Genomic DNA, 18,421 nt, shown 5'->3' on the forward strand with positions numbered 1-18,421 from the left:
CTTCGGCCCCGCCTCTCGACCACCCGGCCCCGCCTCCCACCTGTCTCGGCTCCGCCTCCCGCCTGTCTCGGCTCCGCCTCCCGCCCCGCCTCTCGCCCGCCCCGGCCCCGCCTCACGCCTCCTTTTGGCTCCGCCTCCCACCCCCGGCCCGGCCTCCCGCACCGCCGCGTTCTCGCTCCTGCTTCCCCCTCGTGGCCGAAGCGCGGTACTGCAGCGCTGCCCCCGCACGGTCGGTTACCGGGCGCCATCCCCGGCGGCGGGGCGGGGCCAGGAGCCCCGCGGAGGCGAGCGAGCCCCTTCGCCGGGGGCGGGGGTGTCTCCTGCCCGCTGGCGGCCCGGGGGTGGCGGGGCGGCAAGCTCCAAACTGCCCGCTGCGGCAGGCTGCCGATCCGCTGGAGGCGAGCCGGCTCCGGGCAGCCCCCGGGAGTTACCCGAGAGCTGACGGAAGGCGAGCGGGGAAGCAGGCGGGCACCCCCGCCGGGCGCAGAGGCCGGGCGCCTCCCCAGCTCGCCGGAGCTCCCCGGGAGTCCCCCCGCGCAGATGTTGGCCAACGCCCCGGCGCAGCGGCCGCTGCCCTCCCCCCCCCCCCCCCCGAGCTGTTGGAGCTCCGTCCCCCCTCGAAGTGCCTGACGCCAGGGAGCGCTGCGGGGGATGGAGGGGGGTGGGGGGGGCGAAGCTGCGCAACCGGTTTATTTCGTGCTGTGTCACGCAAATCTCTGAAGTTTTTAAGAAGCAAAAGCCGGGTTGCGGTGAATTCCCCTCCCTCCTTAGCCAGGCCCGGCCGCACCTCCCCGTCGCCCCGGCAACGGCCCCGCGCCGCCGCGGGTGCCTCTTCACCATGGCAAGCGTTCCGGGGCGGGTGGCGGGAGGGCGGGCCAATCACAGCGCGGGTGCCGCGCTACGATTGGTCAGCTCGCGTCGTCGAGGCGGGGAGAGGTGGAGATTGACGCGACGTCAGACCAATTGAGAGGGGCTCCAAGGGAAGGTTACGGGCGACGGCCAATGGGCGCGCGGCGTGAGCGGGCCGTGGTGGGCGCTCCGGAAGCGGAGGGGGCTGGCGGAAAATGGCGCCCCGCTCGAAGTCGGAGCGGCGCGGCCCGGGGGGAAAGGGAGGCCCGCGTGGCCGCCGCCAGCACGTCGTGAGGCACCTGGAGCGCGTCAAGGTGAGCGGGAAACCCGAGGAGGGGGCACTAGTACGGTCGGAGCGGGGGTGGCTGGGCCCGGCTCCCCGCGGCGTCCCGTCGGCCTTGGGGGTTTAGGGTGCGGGGCTGGTGGTGCCGGAGAAATAAAGCCCGAAAAGGCGGTAGTGAAGCGGTGCCCGGGTCATGCTGTCGCTGCCCCGCAAAGAGGTGGGCCCGGGCCCTCCGCACTTGCCCAGCGCTCGCCAAAAGTGCCTGTGAGCCCTGCGGGTGCCGGGCTGTGGGGTGGCTGGGCCGGCCACGGCCCTCAGCATGGCCCGCGGGGGCTGCCGAGGGGGTGAGCAAGCAGAGAGGGTGAGCTGGTTGGGGGCCCGAAATGGAGGGCAGGTCTTCTGCCCCTGGGGCTGGAAAGCAGGCTCCCGGGGCTGGTTTTGGGGCTGAGAAGCAGCCGGAGTTGTGTGGCTTTGCGGTGAGAAGCAAGGGTCGAGTCCTGCGTTTTTGTGGCTTGAGAGCGGGCCCAGGAGCTGGGGTTTGGGGCTCAGAAACGGGCAGTAAGTGAGCTGTTTTGGGGCCCAAGAGCAGACTCCCGTTTGGCTGGTTTTGCGGGGGGGTGGGGGTGGGGGGCAGGGAGGGGCGGGAGGGCGCTGGGGGCTGCGGGGAAAAGCACGGGGTGGGCAGGGTGCGTGGACCCTCCCTGGAGGTGGGGGTCTGGTCCCGTGGGACCCCTGCGTTCAGGAGGCCAGCGTGCAGCAGGCTGAACTCCGTGTCTGAGGGGGTCTCTGGGGGGAACCCTCTCCTCTTCGAGTCCAGCTCTTTTTTTATATGCTGTTTAGAGTAGTTATTAGGTAATTAGTCACACAAACTAATAAATATTTATACCGTGTGCAGCTGTTGTGTTTAATGACAATACTCAAGTCAGGACGGTGATTGAAGGACGCCCTTGTCAAAAGCCCAGACTGTTGCGAGTAGCCGGAGCTTGTAAGGAGAAGGAGCGGCCGGGTGCAGGCCGGGCTGTCCCCAGCGAGGCGCCAGGAGCAGCGGGGAGGCGAGTCGTCCTTCTCCCGGCGAGGAGCCCGGCCTCTCGCCTGGGGTGTTACATCCACACCGGCTGCCTCTGGTGGCCCCGCTCCCGAGGGCGGAGGTAGCGTGGGGGTCCCCCGGCTTGTCCCCATGGGCTGGCTGTGACAAACAGGGTCATTTCTCGCCTCCTCCTTTCCCAGTGTCCCCTGGTGCGTGCCGGGAGGAAAATCCTGCGGGGTCAATTCTGTCGGCTGCTCCGGTAATGGCAGGCATGGGGCTGGGGGAGTGGGGAGAAACGTTTGCGAGTTCAGGGGAGCTACGGGTACTCCGCGTCAAACCCCCAGAAAAGGCAAATCTGCTGCTACCGTGGAAAATCTGGTGCAGAATTGCAGTTAAGAGAGCGTGCCTCCTTCCCAAATTGGTGCCCGGGTGGTTAGGAATGTCTTCCTTTCGGGTAAAAGAGCGAACTTTCCTCTCAGATGAATTAAGAGTTGCCCGATACCTTCTTTAGGGTCCGGTGTTTCTCTTCTGTTTGTTCGTGCTCATTTTATGGGCAAGTTGGAAATAGCCTTTTCTTTTTCCCCTGCGTAACTGAATTTTTATGAGTCTGCGGTGTGAGGGCCGTTAATTTTTGAGCACCTAGTTGCCAGTGGAAACGTAATGAATGAAACACGATGGAAACTGATGTTTCCCTTGATTTTTATTCAATTTTTTTTTCTTTTTTTTTTTCCTTCGAGTGTTGATGGCACGTTGTCCTGTGCCTCAACCCACGTTCTGTTCCGCTGAGCCTTCGATCTGGGTCCAAAAAGTTTGTGCTTCCAGAAAAGGACTAGTCGTTCAGCTCATTGAGGTGTCTGCTCAGAGGGTCGCTGAAGTACGCGGTCAGCGTTAAAGCTGAATTTCACTTAATGTTGCAGCTGCTGGTCTTCCCTTTCATTAATTTCCCCCCAGCTCCCTCATGGGTGGGGTTTTTTTTGGTTTGTTTTGTGTGTGGGGTGTGGGCTTTTTTGGGGCGTGTGTGTGTGGTTTCCAAAGGGGAGCGCGGTGTTGCCTGGTGCAGCCTGCAGAGCTCTTTTGCTGCCTGACCTGCCCTTTTTCACTCCTCTCTCAGGGCTGTAACTTTCCTTTGGCTAATTTGAGCAGAGCAATGAAGTTACTTGCCTGTGTAAATGTGCTGGTAGTACCAGGAAGGTAAGTGCTTGAACCAGTGGTGAAAAACTTGGCTACAAGTAGAATATCCGCAGGAAGAGCAACAGCAGCAGCAGCAGCAGGAAGCCAATCGCGAGTTCCCCAAAAATCGGGTGTGTCAAACACATCAAAGTTTTATTGCCAAATGTTGTTTGCCAGGACCTTGCAAGTGGCTCTTTTTGGTAAACGTAACTTCTCAGGAAATTCAGGGTTGCGTGTGGCAAAACCCTTCCCTCTGTCTGCGTGCCCCGCTCCATAAACGACTGGTGGCGGGGCTGTTGTTCCCCACTCTGGGTCTTGCCGCCGTGGTGCTGCGATATTTAGACCTAGGAGACGCGTTTCGGAAGGGAAGGAAAAAGCGTTCTCAGCCCTTTTAAGGAAAAGGGCAGACCCTCTTCTCTGTCTGCGGCTTTCCTGCGCACGCGAGATGAAGCTGTTTTATTTTTCTCCCTTGTTCCTGGTCTAAATATCTCTGAAGCTGCTGCTGCTGCGGGTTTGCAATTTGCGGTGCTGCGTGCTTGTGGAGTTGTCGTTGTGCATGACTTCTGCTGTGGCCAAGTGTCTAGAGGCGGTTTTCAGTTTAAAGCTTCAGAAATGGCATCCCCTGAAAGCAGCGTAGGTGAAGCTGATCCTGGGCGTGCGGCTGCGCTCTCAGGGATGCGCGGGGGCTCCTCGTGCAAAGAGCGAGGTGCGCGTGGGCACCGGCAGGGTTGCGCTCGGGTCTGGGCGCGTGCCATAGTTTTGCTGTTGGGAGACGGCAGAGAGCGTGTGTCCGGTAAGGCGGAGGGCAGTTGAAAGCCGGCAGGGACCCTGAGCAGGTTCGGTGGCGCAACGGCAGTTTTAAAAGCTCTTGACCGTCTGGAGAAAGGGCCTGGAAAAAATCATTGCCTTTTTGGAAGGACGGGACGTTCACGGGACGGTGGGTTGCTGTACCTTGTAACAAAAACATTCACCTTGGGCTGTCTAGGGTGAGGAAACCTTGGCTGTACGTAGGCTTGAGGCAGTGTACCCGTCCGTGTCTGTCACCTGCGTGGGCCCGGGAAGGTGGCTCTAGTGCAACTGAAGCTGCCGGTGAGTCAATGAAAGGCAGGGTTGTCTGAAGAATGCAAGAGCTCTGGTGGCCTGCCCCAAGAAGCGTCCCAAAGGAGATGCCAAGTAGTTTTTCCTCCGCTCGGCTGTCGTCTTGGCAAACCTTCAGGGAAGAAGGCAGCTTGAGATTCCTACCCAGCTTTATGCTAAAGGATTTTTTCCTCTCTCGGCAGATTGTCAACTGCCAGCCTTTCTTCCGTGGTCTCCCTTTCTTCTGCTGTGGCGGTACGGGACAGACGGAAAGGATCCAGAGTGGTCTGCGAGGACGAGGTACGTCTCTCGTGTGCGTCTGCCTTTTTCCTAAGGTCCTTGTCGTGTGGGCTTTGAAGCTAACGTGACGGATGTGCCGACTCTCCTCCCGTAGCTTTTCGATGAAATACTTGAACGCGAATACTAAAAATAAGGTGTGTTCTGGAGCACTTTGCACCCATGCAAAGCTTGCTTCCCTCCGCTTATTTTCTCCTCCCGAAAGCATAATCTCTTTCTGTGTGCTTACCGTTAACTGGCACTGTGAGAATAACGTTGTACTGAAAGAGGGAAGAAAGCGTTCGTAAGGGTTCAGATGCTCCGAAGAAGGAGACTTTGGTTTTGTGGTAGAAGCTTTATGCTTTTTCAGTCCACAAGTTTTTAAAATATCTTCCAGTAGTACTGGAAAACCTTACTGAGATACTAGCCTCTGTACAAAAAGCAGTTGAGGTCACAGAAGAGACATGGACGAAGCGGGACAAAGCAGCGTGGCTTCTGCGTGTTTTCTGGGCTTTGCCAAGAAGCACCGGCAGCCTTGTAACCTGTGACAGCGAGTCCCGATGCGGTTTTAGTGAGCTGCTGCTTTCCTAATGTCCTTTTTTGGCAACAAGACTTTGCGCGCTCTCTCCCTCTCTTTTTTTTTTTTTTTTTTTTTTTTTAAAAAAACAAACAACCCACCAAAAACAAACAAACCAAAAAAAAAAAAACCCACAAAACAACAAACAAACAACAAAGTCCACTTCCTTCCAAAGGCCCAAGCACAGCCTGTCTTCCGAATTTGGTGGCATCGCCGGTCTTTGGGTTCTCGGTCGTAACAGGCGAGACATCATAAAAACACGTTCCTCTGCATGTTCAGCACAGCCGAAAGCATCGGCACATCTGCCGGTCCTTTTTGGTAGCCTTATGGATTGTGGGAGCAGGGATTTGATTTCCCCCCCCTCCCCCTCCAGTAAAACCGTACGGGGGATTTTTTATCTTGCTGATTTTTGTATCCCAAATTAAACTTTAAAAGAGGTTACGATTGTAGAATTTACAAATGGACTAGCGTTGTTTAAACTGCAACTGCCAAGTGGCTGTAGCCTACAGTGTATTCGGTGTGCTTTGGCAGTTAGGTATTTGTTCTGAAGCTTTAAAAACAGGGCCTTTTTTTAATTACATTTAAACGTTTAACAAAGGAAATGTTTAAAACCAAATGTTTAAACAAAGGAAGCGTTTAAAAAGAGACAACTGAATGTTAGCGGGGTTTTATTGCCAATCTTGAGACGGAGCGCTCTGAAGTTCTTGATTTCTGTCTGGCTGTCAGCGGCGCGTTTCCCCGGCGGTTCAGTAGCGTCTCTCCTGGGCAGGGCAGCCAGCCAGATGTCCCCGCTAATCGTGCGGCGCCCAACCCCCCCCCCCCCCGAGTCAAATTATAGCTGTGTACTTTGGAGATGGATAGTTTAATGGTATCGACTGACAGCTGGGCAAGTTCATTTAGTGCCGAAGGAAAGTCAAATACTTTAGTAGTATAAGTATTTTTATTGGAGAGAGAGGGAGAGATTTCTCTAAGCATACGTGCGCCTCTTCAGCATAGAGTGAAGGACTGAGCTTTGTTCTTCCTTGTTCATTGCACTCTTCAGAGTTTTACCCTTCCCTTTCAGCTGTACTGACCCAGCAAGGTGTGCAGCTGCAGCAGCAGCAGCAGTGGCGGTGGCGCGAGGGCTGTAGGTGTTTGAGGGGGTCGGTCGCGTCGATTCTGGTCACGGCCCAGCCCTGTGCGGCTGCCTGGCAGGGGGATGTCCCCGCGGCAGCGCCGTGAGGAAGGGAGGAGGGGTTCCCCAGGGCCAGCCAGAGGGTTTACTGTCGTGCTCAGAATGGCACCAATTAGTCTTAATACTGACTGGAAGAGTTCCAGTCGCTCTGGCTTTGAAAGGCCGCGCTGTATTTCGCGCTGAGTTGTTTCCCTGGAGTCCTCCTGTAGCTCAGCTGCTGTCCCGTCCCTCCGTGTGAGGGAATTCCTCTGCTTTCTTCTGTGCTCTTTGTTAATCTGCTGAAATATAATTGGGGCTTTTTGTGTTTCAGGTGTCTCGCTGTACGGGTCTGGCGACGCTCAGTACACCCCCCTGCCCAGGTTTGCCTGCCGGTGGTTGGGCGCCCCGAGGGGACGGGACCAGCCCTGGGCGCGGTGGCTTTGTGCCTTTTTTGGGGGGTGAATGAAAAGGGGGGAGTGTGTCTGTGTGGGTGATGATGTCATTTGGGGCAGCCCAAGGTCCCCCGGGGGGGGGTGGGGGTCGGCGATGATGTGTCGGAGGAGCAGGTGAGTGGGGGCTGGGGGGGTCACGCAGGGGTCGCAGTCTCATAATGTCTGAAAATTCATGGGGGGGATTAAAAACCATTAAAACCTGTAAGTATGGGCGTGAGGCATTGAAATAGAGAAAAATCTCTCGTTTTTATTATCTACTGATAAATGAATATGTATGTCGAAGGAGTTGAAAATAAAAACCTCCTGTACAACAATTCTCCTCTATTCTATAAAGGAATTTTAGACTATAAAGAGATGCGTCCCAGAGTCCATTTCTGCCGTTATCGTTCTCTCTCTGCCGGGCTGCCCGTCCCTCTGCTTTAATTGCCACGTCTCTGCTCTTCAGCTCCTGGAGGTTTTGTGGTGTTTCCCGGGTTTATCATCCCCCTAAATATATGTATATATGTGTGGCTAGACACATAAGTGAAATGTCTGTGTACTATAAGGTTTTTGAAAGGCTTTCTTTGCATTTTTGTGGAAAGCGTTTAAAAACTCGCCACCCGCTTGTAACCTCTGTCGAAGAGGTAAAAGCGCTTTCAAGAGCTGCTGCCCCGGCCCCGCCCCCTGCCTGCTTGTGCCCCGCCTCCCGCTCCCCTCGGCCCCGCCTTCCGTCCACTTCGGCCCTTCCTCTCGACCACCCGGGCTCCGCCTCGAACTGACCTCGGCTCCGCCTCTCGGCCACCTCGGCCCCGCCTCCCGCCCGGCCTCCTGCCGCGCCTCGTTCTCGCCGCTGCTGCTCCCCGCGTGGCCGAAGCGCGGTACTGGGGCGCCGCTGCATCCTCGGCGACGGGGGGGACGGGGCCAGGAGCACCGAGGAGCCCCCCTTCGCCGGGGGCGGGGGTGTCCCCCGCTGTCCGCTGACGGAAGGCAAGAGGGGAAGCAGGCGGGCCTTCGCGCCGGCGCAGCGGCCGGTGCCCCCCGAGCTGCGGGAGCCCCGTCCCCCCTCGAAGTGCCTGACCCCAGGCAGCGCTGCGGAGGGGCCGGGCTGCGCAACCGGTTTATTAAGTGCTATGGCGCACAAATCTCTAAAGTCTTTAAGAAGCAAAAGCCGGCTTGCGCTGAATTTCCCGCCCCCCCCCCTCTTCGTGGGGCCCGGTCTCGCCTGCCCGGGCACGGCCCCGCACCGCCGCAGGTGCCTCTTCCCCATGGCAACCGCTCCGGGGCGGATAGGCGGGAGCGCTTTCAAAAGCCGCTGCCCCGGCCCCGCCTCCCCACCCGCCTCGGCCCCGCCTCCAAGGCCGCTTCAGCACCGCCTACTGCCCGCTGCAGCCCCGCCTCTCCGCCCACACCGGTCCCGCCTCCCGCCTGCCTGTGCCCCGCCTCCAGCCCCTCCTCAGCCCCGCCTGCCGATCTTCCCGGCTCCGCCTCCTACCTATCTCGGCCCCGCCTCACGCTTCGGTTCGGCTCCGCCTCTCGCCCCTCCCCATCCACGTCTCTCCGCCCGCCTCGGCCCCGCCTCCCAGCCCTCTTCAGCCCCGCCTTCTGCCCACTTCGGCCCCGCCTCTCGACCACCCCGGCCCCGCCTCCCACCTGTCTCGGCTCCGCCTCCCGCCCCGCCTCTCGCCCGCCTCACGCCTCGGTTCGGCTCCGCCTCTCGCCCCTCCCCATCCACGTCTCTCCGCCCGCCTCGGCCCCGCCTCCCAGCCCTCTTCAGCCCCGCCTTCTGCCCACTTCGGCCCCGCCTCTCGACCACCCGGCCCCGCCTCCCACCTGTCTCGGCTCCGCCTCCCGCCTGTCTCGGCTCCGCCTCCCGCCCCGCCTCTCGCCCGCCCCGGCCCCGCCTCACGCCTCCTTTTGGCTCCGCCTCCCACCCCCGGCCCGGCCTCCCGCACCGCCGCGTTCTCGCTCCTGCTTCCCCCTCGTGGCCGAAGCGCGGTACTGCAGCGCTGCCCCCGCACGGTCGGTTACCGGGCGCCATCCCCGGCGGCGGGGCGGGGCCAGGAGCCCCGCGGAGGCGAGCGAGCCCCTTCGCCGGGGGCGGGGGTGTCTCCTGCCCGCTGGCGGCCCGGGGGTGGCGGGGCGGCAAGCTCCAAACTGCCCGCTGCGGCAGGCTGCCGATCCGCTGGAGGCGAGCCGGCTCCGGGCAGCCCCCGGGAGTTACCCGAGAGCTGACGGAAGGCGAGCGGGGAAGCAGGCGGGCACCCCCGCCGGGCGCAGAGGCCGGGCGCCTCCCCAGCTCGCCGGAGCTCCCCGGGAGTCCCCCCGCGCAGATGTTGGCCAACGCCCCGGCGCAGCGGCCGCTGCCCTCCCCCCCCCCCCCCCCGAGCTGTTGGAGCTCCGTCCCCCCTCGAAGTGCCTGACGCCAGGGAGCGCTGCGGGGGATGGAGGGGGGTGGGGGGGGCGAAGCTGCGCAACCGGTTTATTTCGTGCTGTGTCACGCAAATCTCTGAAGTTTTTAAGAAGCAAAAGCCGGGTTGCGGTGAATTCCCCTCCCTCCTTAGCCAGGCCCGGCCGCACCTCCCCGTCGCCCCGGCAACGGCCCCGCGCCGCCGCGGGTGCCTCTTCACCATGGCAAGCGTTCCGGGGCGGGTGGCGGGAGGGCGGGCCAATCACAGCGCGGGTGCCGCGCTACGATTGGTCAGCTCGCGTCGTCGAGGCGGGGAGAGGTGGAGATTGACGCGACGTCAGACCAATTGAGAGGGGCTCCAAGGGAAGGTTACGGGCGACGGCCAATGGGCGCGCGGCGTGAGCGGGCCGTGGTGGGCGCTCCGGAAGCGGAGGGGGCTGGCGGAAAATGGCGCCCCGCTCGAAGTCGGAGCGGCGCGGCCCGGGGGGAAAGGGAGGCCCGCGTGGCCGCCGCCAGCACGTCGTGAGGCACCTGGAGCGCGTCAAGGTGAGCGGGAAACCCGAGGAGGGGGCACTAGTACGGTCGGAGCGGGGGTGGCTGGGCCCGGCTCCCCGCGGCGTCCCGTCGGCCTTGGGGGTTTAGGGTGCGGGGCTGGTGGTGCCGGAGAAATAAAGCCCGAAAAGGCGGTAGTGAAGCGGTGCCCGGGTCATGCTGTCGCTGCCCCGCAAAGAGGTGGGCCCGGGCCCTCCGCACTTGCCCAGCGCTCGCCAAAAGTGCCTGTGAGCCCTGCGGGTGCCGGGCTGTGGGGTGGCTGGGCCGGCCACGGCCCTCAGCATGGCCCGCGGGGGCTGCCGAGGGGGTGAGCAAGCAGAGAGGGTGAGCTGGTTGGGGGCCCGAAATGGAGGGCAGGTCTTCTGCCCCTGGGGCTGGAAAGCAGGCTCCCGGGGCTGGTTTTGGGGCTGAGAAGCAGCCGGAGTTGTGTGGCTTTGCGGTGAGAAGCAAGGGTCGAGTCCTGCGTTTTTGTGGCTTGAGAGCGGGCCCAGGAGCTGGGGTTTGGGGCTCAGAAACGGGCAGTAAGTGAGCTGTTTTGGGGCCCAAGAGCAGACTCCCGTTTGGCTGGTTTTGCGGGGGGGTGGGGGTGGGGGGCAGGGAGGGGCGGGAGGGCGCTGGGGGCTGCGGGGAAAAGCACGGGGTGGGCAGGGTGCGTGGACCCTCCCTGGAGGTGGGGGTCTGGTCCCGTGGGACCCCTGCGTTCAGGAGGCCAGCGTGCAGCAGGCTGAACTCCGTGTCTGAGGGGGTCTCTGGGGGGAACCCTCTCCTCTTCGAGTCCAGCTCTTTTTTTATATGCTGTTTAGAGTAGTTATTAGGTAATTAGTCACACAAACTAATAAATATTTATACCGTGTGCAGCTGTTGTGTTTAATGACAATACTCAAGTCAGGACGGTGATTGAAGGACGCCCTTGTCAAAAGCCCAGACTGTTGCGAGTAGCCGGAGCTTGTAAGGAGAAGGAGCGGCCGGGTGCAGGCCGGGCTGTCCCCAGCGAGGCGCCAGGAGCAGCGGGGAGGCGAGTCGTCCTTCTCCCGGCGAGGAGCCCGGCCTCTCGCCTGGGGTGTTACATCCACACCGGCTGCCTCTGGTGGCCCCGCTCCCGAGGGCGGAGGTAGCGTGGGGGTCCCCCGGCTTGTCCCCATGGGCTGGCTGTGACAAACAGGGTCATTTCTCGCCTCCTCCTTTCCCAGTGTCCCCTGGTGCGTGCCGGGAGGAAAATCCTGCGGGGTCAATTCTGTCGGCTGCTCCGGTAATGGCAGGCATGGGGCTGGGGGAGTGGGGAGAAACGTTTGCGAGTTCAGGGGAGCTACGGGTACTCCGCGTCAAACCCCCAGAAAAGGCAAATCTGCTGCTACCGTGGAAAATCTGGTGCAGAATTGCAGTTAAGAGAGCGTGCCTCCTTCCCAAATTGGTGCCCGGGTGGTTAGGAATGTCTTCCTTTCGGGTAAAAGAGCGAACTTTCCTCTCAGATGAATTAAGAGTTGCCCGATACCTTCTTTAGGGTCCGGTGTTTCTCTTCTGTTTGTTCGTGCTCATTTTATGGGCAAGTTGGAAATAGCCTTTTCTTTTTCCCCTGCGTAACTGAATTTTTATGAGTCTGCGGTGTGAGGGCCGTTAATTTTTGAGCACCTAGTTGCCAGTGGAAACGTAATGAATGAAACACGATGGAAACTGATGTTTCCCTTGATTTTTATTCAATTTTTTTTTCTTTTTTTTTTTCCTTCGAGTGTTGATGGCACGTTGTCCTGTGCCTCAACCCACGTTCTGTTCCGCTGAGCCTTCGATCTGGGTCCAAAAAGTTTGTGCTTCCAGAAAAGGACTAGTCGTTCAGCTCATTGAGGTGTCTGCTCAGAGGGTCGCTGAAGTACGCGGTCAGCGTTAAAGCTGAATTTCACTTAATGTTGCAGCTGCTGGTCTTCCCTTTCATTAATTTCCCCCCAGCTCCCTCATGGGTGGGGTTTTTTTTGGTTTGTTTTGTGTGTGGGGTGTGGGCTTTTTTGGGGCGTGTGTGTGTGGTTTCCAAAGGGGAGCGCGGTGTTGCCTGGTGCAGCCTGCAGAGCTCTTTTGCTGCCTGACCTGCCCTTTTTCACTCCTCTCTCAGGGCTGTAACTTTCCTTTGGCTAATTTGAGCAGAGCAATGAAGTTACTTGCCTGTGTAAATGTGCTGGTAGTACCAGGAAGGTAAGTGCTTGAACCAGTGGTGAAAAACTTGGCTACAAGTAGAATATCCGCAGGAAGAGCAACAGCAGCAGCAGCAGCAGGAAGCCAATCGCGAGTTCCCCAAAAATCGGGTGTGTCAAACACATCAAAGTTTTATTGCCAAATGTTGTTTGCCAGGACCTTGCAAGTGGCTCTTTTTGGTAAACGTAACTTCTCAGGAAATTCAGGGTTGCGTGTGGCAAAACCCTTCCCTCTGTCTGCGTGCCCCGCTCCATAAACGACTGGTGGCGGGGCTGTTGTTCCCCACTCTGGGTCTTGCCGCCGTGGTGCTGCGATATTTAGACCTAGGAGACGCGTTTCGGAAGGGAAGGAAAAAGCGTTCTCAGCCCTTTTAAGGAAAAGGGCAGACCCTCTTCTCTGTCTGCGGCTTTCCTGCGCACGCGAGATGAAGCTGTTTTATTTTTCTCCCTTGTTCCTGGTCTAAATATCTCTGAAGCTGCTGCTGCTGCGGGTTTGCAATTTGCGGTGCTGCGTGCTTGTGGAGTTGTCGTTGTGCATGACTTCTGCTGTGGCCAAGTGTCTAGAGGCGGTTTTCAGTTTAAAGCTTCAGAAATGGCATCCCCTGAAAGCAGCGTAGGTGAAGCTGATCCTGGGCGTGCGGCTGCGCTCTCAGGGATGCGCGGGGGCTCCTCGTGCAAAGAGCGAGGTGCGCGTGGGCACCGGCAGGGTTGCGCTCGGGTCTGGGCGCGTGCCATAGTTTTGCTGTTGGGAGACGGCAGAGAGCGTGTGTCCGGTAAGGCGGAGGGCAGTTGAAAGCCGGCAGGGACCCTGAGCAGGTTCGGTGGCGCAACGGCAGTTTTAAAAGCTCTTGACCGTCTGGAGAAAGGGCCTGGAAAAAATCATTGCCTTTTTGGAAGGACGGGACGTTCACGGGACGGTGGGTTGCTGTACCTTGTAACAAAAACATTCACCTTGGGCTGTCTAGGGTGAGGAAACCTTGGCTGTACGTAGGCTTGAGGCAGTGTACCCGTCCGTGTCTGTCACCTGCGTGGGCCCGGGAAGGTGGCTCTAGTGCAACTGAAGCTGCCGGTGAGTCAATGAAAGGCAGGGTTGTCTGAAGAATGCAAGAGCTCTGGTGGCCTGCCCCAAGAAGCGTCCCAAAGGAGATGCCAAGTAGTTTTTCCTCCGCTCGGCTGTCGTCTTGGCAAACCTTCAGGGAAGAAGGCAGCTTGAGATTCCTACCCAGCTTTATGCTAAAGGATTTTTTCCTCTCTCGGCAGATTGTCAACTGCCAGCCTTTCTTCCGTGGTCTCCCTTTCTTCTGCTGTGGCGGTACGGGACAGACGGAAAGGATCCAGAGTGGTCTGCGAGGACGAGGTACGTCTCTCGTGTGCGTCTGCCTTTTTCCTAAGGTCCTTGTCGTGTGGGCTTTGAAGCTAACGTGACGGATGTGCCGACTCTCCTCCCGTAGCTTTTCGATGAAATACTTGAACGCGAATACTAAAAATAAGGTGTGTTCTGGAGCACTTTGCACCCATGCAAAGCTTGCTTCCCTCCGCTTATTTTCTCCTCCCGAAAGCATAATCTCTTTCTGTGTGCTTACCGTTAACTGGCACTGTGAGAATAACGTTGTACTGAAAGAGGGAAGAAAGCGTTCGTAAGGGTTCAGATGCTCCGAAGAAGGAGACTTTGGTTTTGTGGTAGAAGCTTTATGCTTTTTCAGTCCACAAGTTTTTAAAATATCTTCCAGTAGTACTGGAAAACCTTACTGAGATACTAGCCTCTGTACAAAAAGCAGTTGAGGTCACAGAAGAGACATGGACGAAGCGGGACAAAGCAGCGTGGCTTCTGCGTGTTTTCTGGGCTTTGCCAAGAAGCACCGGCAGCCTTGTAACCTGTGACAGCGAGTCCCGATGCGGTTTTAGTGAGCTGCTGCTTTCCTAATGTCCTTTTTTGGCAACAAGACTTTGCGCGCTCTCTCCCTCTCTTTTTTTTTTTTTTTTTTTTTTTTAAAAAAAACAAACAACCCACCAAAAACAAACAAACCAAAAAAAAAAAAACCCACAAAACAACAAACAAACAACAAAGTCCACTTCCTTCCAAAGGCCCAAGCACAGCCTGTCTTCCGAATTTGGTGGCATCGCCGGTCTTTGGGTTCTCGGTCGTAACAGGCGAGACATCATAAAAACACGTTCCTCTGCATGTTCAGCACAGCCGAAAGCATCGGCACATCTGCCGGTCCTTTTTGGTAGCCTTATGGATTGTGGGAGCAGGGATTTGATTTCCCCCCCCTCCCCCTCCAGTAAAACCGTACGGGGGATTTTTTATCTTGCTGATTTTTGTATCCCAAATTAAACTTTAAAAGAGGTTACGATTGTAGAATTTACAAATGGACTAGCGTTGTTTAAACTGCAACTGCCAAGTGGCTGTAGCCTACAGTGTATTCGGTGTGCTTTGGCAGTTAGGTATTTGTTCTGAAGCTTTAAAAACAGGGCCTTTTTTTAATTACATTTAAACGTTTAACAAAGGAAATGTTTAAAACCAAATGTTTAAACAAAGGAAGCGTTTAAAAAGAGACAACTGAATGTTAGCGGGGTTTTATTGCCAATCTTGAGACGGAGCGCTCTGAAGTTCTTGATTTCTGTCTGGCTGTCAGCGGCGCGTTTCCCCGGCGGTTCAGTAGCGTCTCTCCTGGGCAGGGCAGCCAGCCAGATGTCCCCGCTAATCGTGCGGCGCCCAACCCCCCCCCCCCCCCGAGTCAAATTATAGCTGTGTACTTTGGAGATGGATAGTTTAATGGTATCGACTGACAACTGGGCAAGTTCATTTAGTGCCGAAGGAAAGTCAAATACTTTAGTAGTATAAGTATTTTTATTGGAGAGAGAGGGAGAGATTTCTCTAAGCATACGTGCGCCTCTTCAGCATAGAGTGAAGGACTGAGCTTTGTTCTTCCTTGTTCATTGCACTCTTCAGAGTTTTACCCTTCCCTTTCAGCTGTACTGACCCAGCAAGGTGTGCAGCTGCAGCAGCAGCAGCAGTGGCGGTGGCGCGAGGGCTGTAGGTGTTTGAGGGGGTCGGTCGCGTCGATTCTGGTCACGGCCCAGCCCTGTGCGGCTGCCTGGCAGGGGGATGTCCCCGCGGCAGCGCCGTGAGGAAGGGAGGAGGGGTTCCCCAGGGCCAGCCAGAGGGTTTACTGTCGTGCTCAGAATGGCACCAATTAGTCTTAATACTGACTGGAAGAGTTCCAGTCGCTCTGGCTTTGAAAGGCCGCGCTGTATTTCGCGCTGAGTTGTTTCCCTGGAGTCCTCCTGTAGCTCAGCTGCTGTCCCGTCCCTCCGTGTGAGGGAATTCCTCTGCTTTCTTCTGTGCTCTTTGTTAATCTGCTGAAATATAATTGGGGCTTTTTGTGTTTCAGGTGTCTCGCTGTACGGGTCTGGCGACGCTCAGTACACCCCCCTGCCCAGGTTTGCCTGCCGGTGGTTGGGCGCCCCGAGGGGACGGGACCAGCCCTGGGCGCGGTGGCTTTGTGCCTTTTTTGGGGGGTGAATGAAAAGGGGGGAGTGTGTCTGTGTGGGTGATGATGTCATTTGGGGCAGCCCAAGGTCCCCCGGGGGGGGGTGGGGGTCAGCGATGATGTGTCGGAGGAGCAGGTGAGTGGGGGCTGGGGGGGTCACGCAGGGGTCGCAGTCTCATAATGTCTGAAAATTCATGGGGGGGATTAAAAACCATTAAAACCTGTAAGTATGGGCGTGAGGCATTGAAATAGAGAAAAATCTCTCGTTTTTATTATCTACTGATAAATGAATATGTATGTCGAAGGAGTTGAAAATAAAAACCTCCTGTACAACAATTCTCCTCTATTCTATAAAGGAATTTTAGACTATAAAGAGATGCGTCCCAGAGTCCATTTCTGCCGTTATCGTTCTCTCTCTGCCGGGCTGCCCGTCCCTCTGCTTTAATTGCCACGTCTCTGCTCTTCAGCTCCTGGAGGTTTTGTGGTGTTTCCCGGGTTTATCATCCCCCTAAATATATGTATATATGTGTGGCTAGACACATAAGTGAAATGTCTGTGTACTATAAGGTTTTTGAAAGGCTTTCTTTGCATTTTTGTGGAAAGCGTTTAAAAACTCGCCACCCGCTTGTAACCTCTGTCGAAGAGGTAAAAGCGCTTTCAAGAGCTGCTGCCCCGGCCCCGCCCCCTGCCTGCTTGTGCCCCGCCTCCCGCTCCCCTCGGCCCCGCCTTCCGTCCACTTCGGCCCTTCCTCTCGACCACCCGGGCTCCGCCTCGAACTGACCTCGGCTCCGCCTCTCGGCCACCTCGGCCCCGCCTCCCGCCCGGCCTCCTGCCGCGCCTCGTTCTCGCCGCTGCTGCTCCCCGCGTGGCCGAAGCGCGGTACTGGGGCGCCGCTGCATCCCCGGCGACGGGGGGGACGGGGCCAGGAGCACCGAGGAGCCCCCCTTCGCCGGGGGCGGGGGTGTCCCCCGCTGTCCGCTGACGGAAGGCAAGAGGGGAAGCAGGCGGGCCTTCGCGCCGGCGCAGCGGCCGGTGCCCCCCGAGCTGCGGGAGCCCCGTCCCCCCTCGAAGTGCCTGACCCCAGGCAGCGCTGCGGAGGGGCCGGGCTGCGCAACCGGTTTATTAAGTGCTATGGCGCACAAATCTCTAAAGTCTTTAAGAAGCAAAAGCCGGCTTGCGCTGAATTTCCCGCCCCCCCCCCTCTTCGTGGGGCCCGGTCTCGCCTGCCCGGGCACGGCCCCGCACCGCCGCAGGTGCCTCTTCCCCATGGCAACCGCTCCGGGGCGGATAGGCGGGAGCGCTTTCAAAAGCCGCTGCCCCGGCCCCGCCTCCCCACCCGCCTCGGCCCCGCCTCCAAGGCCGCTTCAGCACCGCCTACTGCCCGCTGCAGCCCCGCCTCTCCGCCCACACCGGTCCCGCCTCCCGCCTGCCTGTGCCCCGCCTCCAGCCCCTCCTCAGCCCCGCCTGCCGATCTTCCCGGCTCCGCCTCCTACCTATCTCGGCCCCGCCTCACGCTTCGGTTCGGCTCCGCCTCTCGCCCCTCCCCATCCACGTCTCTCCGCCCGCCTCGGCCCCGCCTCCCAGCCCTCTTCAGCCCCGCCTTCTGCCCACTTCGGCCCCGCCTCTCGACCACCCCGGCCCCGCCTCCCACCTGTCTCGGCTCCGCCTCCCGCCCCGCCTCTCGCCCGCCTCACGCCTCGGTTCGGCTCCGCCTCTCGCCCCTCCCCATCCACGTCTCTCCGCCCACCTCGGCCCCGCCTCCCAGCCCTCTTCAGCCCCGCCTTCTGCCCACTTCGGCCCCGCCTCTCGACCACCCCGGCCCCGCCTCCCACCTGTCTCGGCTCCGCCTCCCGCCCCGCCTCTCGCCCGCCTCACGCCTCGGTTCGGCTCCGCCTCTCGCCCCTCCCCATCCACGTCTCTCCGCCCGCCTCGGCCCCGCCTCCCAGCCCTCTTCAGCCCCGCCTTCTGCCCACTTCGGCCCCGCCTCTCGACCACCCGGCCCCGCCTCCCACCTGTCTCGGCTCCGCCTCCCGCCTGTCTCGGCTCCGCCTCCCGCCCCGCCTCTCGCCCGCCCCGGCCCCGCCTCACGCCTCCTTTTGGCTCCGCCTCCCACCCCCGGCCCGGCCTCCCGCACCGCCGCGTTCTCGCTCCTGCTTCCCCCTCGTGGCCGAAGCGCGGTACTGCAGCGCTGCCCCCGCACGGTCGGTTACCGGGCGCCATCCCCGGCGGCGGGGCGGGGCCAGGAGCCCCGCGGAGGCGAGCGAGCCCCTTCGCCGGGGGCGGGGGTGTCTCCTGCCCGCTGGCGGCCCGGGGGTGGCGGGGCGGCAAGCTCCAAACTGCCCGCTGCGGCAGGCTGCCGATCCGCTGGAGGCGAGCCGGCTCCGGGCAGCCCCCGGGAGTTACCCGAGAGCTGACGGAAGGCGAGCGGGGAAGCAGGCGGGCACCCCCGCCGGGCGCAGAGGCCGGGCGCCTCCCCAGCTCGCCGGAGCTCCCCGGGAGTCCCCCCGCGCAGATGTTGGCCAACGCCCCGGCGCAGCGGCCGCTGCCCTCCCCCCCCCCCCCCCCCCCCCGAGCTGTTGGAGCTCCGTCCCCCCTCGAAGTGCCTGACGCCAGGGAGCGCTGCGGGGGATGGAGGGGGGTGGGGGGGGCGAAGCTGCGCAACCGGTTTATTTCGTGCTGTGTCACGCAAATCTCTGAAGTTTTTAAGAAGCAAAAGCCGGGTTGCGGTGAATTCCCCTCCCTCCTTAGCCAGGCCCGGCCGCACCTCCCCGTCGCCCCGGCAACGGCCCCGCGCCGCCGCGGGTGCCTCTTCACCATGGCAAGCGTTCCGGGGCGGGTGGCGGGAGGGCGGGCCAATCACAGCGCGGGTGCCGCGCTACGATTGGTCAGCTCGCGTCGTCGAGGCGGGGAGAGGTGGAGATTGACGCGACGTCAGACCAATTGAG

The 18,421-nt window shown here is 59.8% G+C and overlaps 2 protein-coding genes across 2 annotated transcripts; both read left to right on the plus strand.

Moving 5' to 3' along the window:
- The first annotated feature begins 1,061 nt into the window (after positions 1-1,061).
- LOC309685123 (uncharacterized protein) lies at positions 1,062-6,966 on the plus strand. Its single transcript, XM_082500937.1, has 3 exons — positions 1,062-1,163; positions 4,610-4,706; positions 6,744-6,966. Exons 1-3 carry the CDS (start codon positions 1,065-1,067, stop codon positions 6,872-6,874), a joined length of 327 nt encoding a protein of 108 aa, XP_082357063.1. The 5' UTR covers positions 1,062-1,064; the 3' UTR covers positions 6,875-6,966.
- A 2,728-nt stretch (positions 6,967-9,694) lies between these two features.
- Positions 9,695-15,578, plus strand: LOC309685120 (uncharacterized protein). The gene is made up of 3 exons (XM_082500934.1): positions 9,695-9,796; positions 13,243-13,339; positions 15,378-15,578. The coding sequence occupies exons 1-3, from the start codon at positions 9,698-9,700 to the stop codon at positions 15,506-15,508; spliced, it is 327 nt and encodes a 108-aa protein (XP_082357060.1). The 5' UTR covers positions 9,695-9,697; the 3' UTR covers positions 15,509-15,578.
- Positions 15,579-18,421: the final 2,843 nt, after the last annotated feature.

Source organism: Vanellus vanellus, assembly GCF_965231255.1.
Source record: "Vanellus vanellus genome assembly, contig: HAP1_SCAFFOLD_1207, whole genome shotgun sequence".
NCBI lineage: Eukaryota > Metazoa > Chordata > Aves > Charadriiformes > Charadriidae > Vanellus > Vanellus vanellus.